Below are 7,500 nucleotides of genomic sequence, written 5' to 3' on the forward strand. Positions count from 1 at the left end.
AGATCCATAAAAATAGAATCTAAGAAATCTATTTCAAAAACTCCTCTCCTATTATACCCTAACGCCACGCCCATACCCCCTACCCCCCAGGTGCTGTTCGACCACAACGTAATGGCCAGAAGCGCCTCCTTTGACATCCAGTTCGGCCACCTCGAGCGACCCACCCACATGAACACCTCATGGGACTCCGCTCGCTATGAAGTCTGTGGCCACAAGTAAGTCTTTTTTTCTTTGTCGCACCGATTAAAAAATAATAATAAATAGATAAATGAATAAGCGAAGAAGAACGAAAGAAGGAAAGAAAACTTGTAATAATAAATAGATAAATGAATAAGTGAAGAAGAACGAAAGAAGCAACATAGCCCTAGAAACATATGGAAATAAACTCACCTCCAACAGTATAAGAAATACATTTTGGAAAACAATATATATACAACATAAGCCTAGAAATATAAAATGACCTTATACTATAGGAATAACCACATATCCAGCAGGAACCAAGAAATCTATAGAAATAACCATGTACTATAGAAATAACTCTATATCCAACGACACAATCCTAGAAATATACAGAAAAAACATACCCAACACTGTAACCCTAATCACACATAAAAATCCCAACATACAACAACATAATCCCAAAATTATATAAATATACAGAAAAGAAACATACCCAACACTATAACTAATCAAACATTAAATCCCAACATACAACATAATCCCAAAATTATAAAAATATACAGAAAAAATATTCCCAACACTATAACCCTAATCACACATACAAATCCCAACGTACAACATAATCCCAAAATTATATAGATATATAGAAAAAATATACCCACCACTATAACCCTAATCACACAAAAATCCCAACATACAGCAACACAGTCCCAAAATTATATAAATATACAGAAAAATATGCCCAACACTGTAACCCTAACCACACCTAAAAATCCCAACATACAACAACACAATCCCAAAATTATATAAATATACAGAAAAAAAACATACCCAACACTATAACCCGAACCACACCTAAAAATTCCAACATGAAACATAATCCAAAAATTATATAAATATACAAAAATATACCCAACACTATAACCCTAATCATACATAAAAAAACATACAACTTAATCCCAAAATTATATGAATATACAGAAAAAAACATACCCAACACTATAAACTTAATCATACCTAAAAATCCCAACATACAACATAATCCCAAAATTATATAAATACAAAGAAAAAATATTCCCAACACTATAACCCTAATCACACCTAAAAATCCCAACATACAACATAATCCCCAAATCATATAAATATACAGAAAAAAATATACCCAACACTATAACCCTAATCACACATAAAAATCCCAACATACATAATCCTAAAATTATATAAATATACATTAAAAAATATACCAACACTATAACCCTAATCACACATAAAAATTACACCATACAACAACATAATCCCAAAATTATATAAATATACAGAAAAAAATATACCCTATAACTATAACCCTAATCATACATAAAAAAAAAACATACAACATAATCCCAAAATTATATAAATATCCATACAAAATATACTCAACACTATAACCTTAACCACACATAAAAATCCCATCATACAACATAATCCTAAAATTATATAAATATACAGAAAAAAACATACCCAACACTATAACCCTAACCACACCTAAAACCCCCAACATACAACAACATAATCCCAAAATTATATAAATATACAGAAAAAAAACACTATAACCCTAATCATACATTAAAACAAATATATACAACATAATCCCAAAATCATTTAAATATACAAAAAAAAACATACCCAACACTATAACCCTAACCACACCTAAAAATCCCAACATACAGCAACATAACCCCAAAATCATACGAAAAACACCCTTCTCCCCGACGCACAGTGGTTCATTTGGCCAAATTCATGCCCAAAACGCATTCTTATAAAAATAGTGAAAATATTCATGTGAAGAAAGCAATTCAAGATTAATAAGAAACAGTACACTGCAGTGTTTTACGAGCTTTATAAATATAAAAAAAAGAAAAACTATATGTGGTCTATATACATTATCAATGCCATGATCACAAGAGAAGGCTAATGATGTTAATGCAGCCATGAATAATATTAAATAGGACAAAAATTTCATTGAATATATAATTATCCAGATATACTCATTACATTAGACAATATAAATGACTTTAGTAAAACAGTAATACAACAAATGTTCTGCAATGTTAAGTCATGTTTTCAGATTATTAAGAAACGATAATAATTATATGATTATATTCAGTATGAATATCTTGCAGAAATCTGCAGATTTTCATATAAAGAGAATTTTCCCCAAAAAACATTGTCTCGCTACGTTTGAAATTCCCGTTTTCTATGGACGAACGCAATACAGCAGTACTCACTTAGGTCTTTTTGTCATTTTATTTAGGTCAGCCTTTATGATTAGGTTAAGTTTAGTTTATTATCATCACTAATAGCTTAAAGCATGGTTGGATGTAGACCTTTATTAGTCCGGGAGCTAACTTAAGTTTAAATCACATGTCCAGTACATCAACCAAACTTCGTATAAATAATATTTATTTTTCACTGATCTACAATAGATAGTTCTTAAGAGGATATCCGTGCTAAACCATTTACGAACGAAATCAATAAGCGGGATTAATGAACGCGGCAAAGTCTCGAATGAAAACCATACATGCAATATTAAAAATAGCCTTCAAAGATGATAAGTAGACTCTTGGGCAATTGCCTCCTTCATAATGATACGTTTAGGTACTGCAATGGTAACATGATGACAGGAAACCACGGAATCAACAATGTAAAAAACGATAGGCCTACCTGGTAGATATAAGTCATACTGTCCATTTAGCTTGCATTTGATTAAGCGCGCTCACAAATCCTGCCTATTTTTATCGTTCTTAAAAAACGACACTTTAAAAGCATATATTGTTGATCAGTGGTAACTAAACAATAATCCTACGAAGTTTGATTGATGTACTCGAAATATAAATCAAACAAAAAAGTAGCGCTCCCTAGGTTATATGATTCTTAAACTTATTTTGCACAATTGCATTGCTTAAAAATGTAGTTACTGTGATCAGATTAAAACACTGAACCAGTGCAGTGTACTGTTTCTTATTAATCTTGAATTGCTTTCTTCACATGAATATTTTCACCATTTTTTATAAGAATGAGTTTTGGCCATGAATGTGACAAAATGGACCACTGTGCGACGCCCCGGTACCCCAACAGGTGGGCCGATGTATCCGAACCGAACTGGGGCTTCGCGGTTCTCAATGACAGCAAGTACGGATGGATGGCGAGAGGGAACCACTTGACCCTTTCCCTGCTGAAGGCCCCGAAGTCTCCTGACGGTGCGTGCGACATGGGGAGTCACGCGTTCAAGTACGCCCTCATGCCTCATGTTGGTGAGTGAGGCAGGTGGGAGTTTCTGGTTGTGTGAGATTTTTTTTTCTTTTTTTTTCTTTTTTTTCTTTTTTCTTTTTCTTCTTCGTCTTCTTTTTCTTCTTCTTCTTCTTCTTCTTCTTCTTCTTCTTCTTCTTCTTCTTCTTCTTCTTCTTCTTCTTCTTCTTCTTCTTCTTCTTCTTTCTTTCTTTCTTTCTTGCTTTCTTTTTTTGTGTGTGAGGTTTCGTTCATCTTCCTTCTATTTTCTATTTTTCTTTATCGTTATTCTCCTCTATCTTCATTCTTTTCGTTATCTACGTCATCTTTTGACTTTTGTTTTTAATTTTAATTCTCATTTTTTTTCTCCTCCTCTTCCCTTATTTTCTCCACCTCCGTCATTTTCAACTTGCCCGTTTCTCTTCTTCCCATTTCTCTTTTTCTTCTTCCTTCTTTCTCTTCTTCATCGTCATCACTTTCACATTTCTTCCTTCTTCTTAAACCTCATTATCTCTTTTTTTCCTCACTTCTTCACCATCTTCCTCATGTCTCTTCCCTTTCTCCTATATTTTCTTCATCTCCTTCCTTCCTCCTCTTTCTACTTCACCACCATAACCATCATTCAATTTCCTCTTCCTCTTTATCTTCCTTTTTCCCTTCTCATCTTCACCATCTTCCTCATCTCTCTTCCCCCTTTTTCTTTTATATTCCTTATATACTTCCTTTTCCTCCTGCTCTACCATCCTCATCACCATCATCCTTCCTCCTTTCTTTACTTCTCCATCACCATCTCTTCTCTCAATCTTCACCATCTTTCTTTCTCCTCACAATCATCATCTTTCTTCATCCTCACAATCATCATCTTTCTTAATCTCCACAATCATCATTTTTTTCACTCCTTCTTCTGCGCCTCCTTCAGGTACAGTGAACGAAGCCGGAGTCGTGAAGAGGGCATACGAATTCAACAATCCCCTACGCTTCCTTGAGCTTCCTTCGGCCACGACCTCGACGCAGTGAGTCACGCCGCCTTCGGGATTCATGAGGCGTTCGATTCCGTTTGTCCATGGCTTGGGTTTAGGGTTATATGGGGTTTATTGTTTCGGTTTGGTTGAGTTTTTTTTTTTAAGAGAGATTCGTTTTTATTGCAGTGTTTATCTTGAGTAGGGATTTTGAGTTTGACTTTATTATTTTTCTTTCTTTCTTTTTTTCTTTTCCTCTATCGCCGTTCCTCTTTCTCTCTCCCTCTCTCCCTCTTTCTCTCCCTCCCTACCCCTCCCCCCTCCCTCCCTCCCTCCCCTTCTCTTTCTCTCTCTCTCTCTCTCTCTCTCTCTCTCTCTCTCTCTCTCTCTCTCTCTCTCTCTCTCTCTCTCTCTCTCTCTCTCTCTCTCTTTCTCCCTCTCTCTCTCTCCCTTTCGCCGTCTCTCCCTTTCCCCCTCCCTCCCTCCCTCCCTCTCCCTCCCTCTCTCCCTCTCTCCCCATTCCTCTCCATCTCTCCCAATCCTTCTTCCTCTCACTCTCCATCTATCTATCTATCTATCTATCCATCTACCTACCCCCTTCCTAGGCCCACCTGGTCGGCGCTGACCGTGGAGGGCGAGGGCGCTGTCCTGCACGCCCTCAAACCCGCTGAGGATGGGTCAGGCGAGGTCGTCCTCCGGCTCTTCGAGTGTCACGGATGCAAGAGTAAAGTGAAGTAAGTATTTAAGGGAAAAAAATGTGTGTTTGGTATTTGGTTGTTATTGTTTTGTTGTTGTTGTTGTTGTTTTTTTGTGGTTTTGTAATTTTTTGTATTTTGTTACTGTATTGTATTTTGTTTACTTTGTTTTCTTGTATTTTGATGTTTTTGTACTTTTTGTATTTTGTTGTTTTTGTACTTTTTGTATTTTGTTTTTTGTTGTTGTTTTGTATATTGTTGTCTGATTTGTATTTGCTGTGTTTTTCTTCTTATTTGTATTTTGTTGATTTTGGATTCTTTGTGATTTTTGGTATTTTGTTGTTATTGCTTTCTATTATTGTTTTATTTTTTTTTTCATTCTCTCTGATTTCTTTTGTAGTCTATTTTTCGTATTTTTTAACACACCTCGAAACGCATTAAACATCTGATTCGCTGGTATAATGATACTGGCATTAATAACATCGGTAATTCTGATGCCGTTTCGATGGCCTCCATAAGCCCTGTAATTCGAAAGCCATTGTGTCGTAATTACTGCAATAAACACATTACTGGAAGTGCTATTTGAACCTGGCGACACATGGGTAGGTTAATTAGCCTGATATCAAAATAATATTCGTGAAATACTCGGTTGATATAGATTTTTCAGTTCATATACTGCATGATATGGTTCTTATATATGATGAGGGACTATATTTGGTGATGATATATATACAAAATTTTCGTTGGTTTCTTGTTTGTTTTTGTTTTTGTGTGTGTGTTTTGTTGTTGTTGTTTTTTACTTTTATTAAAATAACTTCATTTTCCCCATTTATATATAGATATATTCACACGACTATCAACATCTAAACCTATCTACATTTGATTATTTTTCTTTCTTTCTTTATCTCTTTCTCTCTATACGTATATCTATCTATGTGTGTGTGTGTGTGTGTGTGTGTGTGTGTGTGTGTGTGTGTGTGTGTGTGTGTGTGTGTGTGTCTGAGTGTGTGTGTTTTTGTGTGTGTATACATATACCTATTTACCTATCTACCTATCTATCTATCTATTTATCTATCCATCTCTCCCTCCCTCTCCTCCATTTCACCTCCAGCCTCCGCACCTCACTGCCCATCACGGACGTCCACAACTGCAACGGGATGGAGGTCAAGGGATCCCAGGCAACGTTTTCGAAAGAGGGAGACGAAACCACCATTTCTCTCTCCCTCTCTCCCTTCTCCATCGTGGCTTTGAGACTCTCCTTCTAGAGTGCGTGAGGGAGAATTATAGACTGAGCGAAGGGAGGTGTTTGGGTGTGGTTAGGATTGGTTCCCGTTTTCTGTGACGTCTTTGCTGGGTGTCGTTTTCTGTTTCTCGTTATCTTTATTTTATTTTATATTTATTTTTTCATTTTGGTTTATTTATTTATTTTATTTTGTATTTTATTTTTTTAGCGGCATTCCTGAGTAAAGAGAGGTGTTTGGGTGTGGTTATGATAGATTCCCGTTTTCTGTGTCTTCTTTGCTGGGCGCCGTTTTCTGTTTCTCGTTATCTTTATCTTATTTATATATTTTTTGTTTTCTTATTTATTTTACTTTTGTATTTTCTTTTTTTGTGACATTCCTCTCTGTTATCGCCATTTTTCTTTTCCGTTTGTCATCGTTTTCTGTTTCTAATTTTCTTTTTTTTCTTTTATGCCTAGTAATTTTATTTCTTTGTTGAGCTTCGTAGTCTGCTTCATAAATTCTTCATTGCAAGGCCTCGTTTTTTAGCTCTTCTTATCTTTGTCTAGTCGCTATCTTACCGTTTTCTATTTTTCTTTGCCTTGTTTAGTTCTCTTTTTCTTCTTTGTCGAGCTTCGCTTTCTATGTCTTCAATGCTGGGTGTCGTCTTCTGTTTCTTTTTGGTCAGGCGTCGTTTTCTGTTGCGAGGGGGAACCACTTTATGAATAGTAGATTGACTTTGTTTTGTCATTTTAAATACAATCGTAACGGTAAGATTGGTTACAGTCTAACGGCTCTGTTAATGTTATTTCTGTTTTATTTTTATTTATTTTTTTTCTTTTTGTCATGTAGAACCGTGCAGCCAAAGGGTATGTTATGTGTTATATCTTTTACGTTTTCGTTGCTTTTGAGTTCGCTATTACGCAGACACGTCCAACGTTATGAATTATTTCTGCAGTGGCACCAAAAAATACGTTGTGTTGATTCAAGAGGTATGCATTGATATGAAAAAAAAACATATTGCATTGTACCTGTTATTATTATTATTCATAAACCTCGAGTTATAACCATGGATACCCACTTTCTACCTTTTTTTGTGTGTGTGTGTTTTTTTTTTTTTTCTTCTTCTTCTTCTTAATGACATTCTGAAGTTGATTCAAATATGCACCTTTTATGTAC

The 7,500-nt window shown here is 35.3% G+C and overlaps 1 protein-coding gene across 1 annotated transcript in view; it reads left to right on the top strand.

Annotated features, from left to right (window-relative positions):
• The window catches only part of LOC113807647 (alpha-mannosidase 2C1), a 36,581-nt gene extending 29,261 nt beyond the window's left edge, over positions 1–7,320 (top strand). Inside the window, exons 17-21 of the mRNA XM_027358951.2 lie at positions 91–215; positions 3,298–3,473; positions 4,367–4,460; positions 5,012–5,140; positions 6,213–7,320. Coding sequence (XP_027214752.2) covers positions 91–215; positions 3,298–3,473; positions 4,367–4,460; positions 5,012–5,140; positions 6,213–6,366 — 678 coding nt within the window. The 3' untranslated portion in view covers positions 6,367–7,320. The remainder of the gene's footprint in view (positions 1–90; positions 216–3,297; positions 3,474–4,366; positions 4,461–5,011; positions 5,141–6,212) is intronic.
• Positions 7,321–7,500: the final 180 nt, after the last annotated feature.

This window comes from Penaeus vannamei, chromosome 31, assembly GCF_042767895.1.
Source record: "Penaeus vannamei isolate JL-2024 chromosome 31, ASM4276789v1, whole genome shotgun sequence".
NCBI classification, from domain to species: domain Eukaryota; kingdom Metazoa; phylum Arthropoda; class Malacostraca; order Decapoda; family Penaeidae; genus Penaeus; species Penaeus vannamei.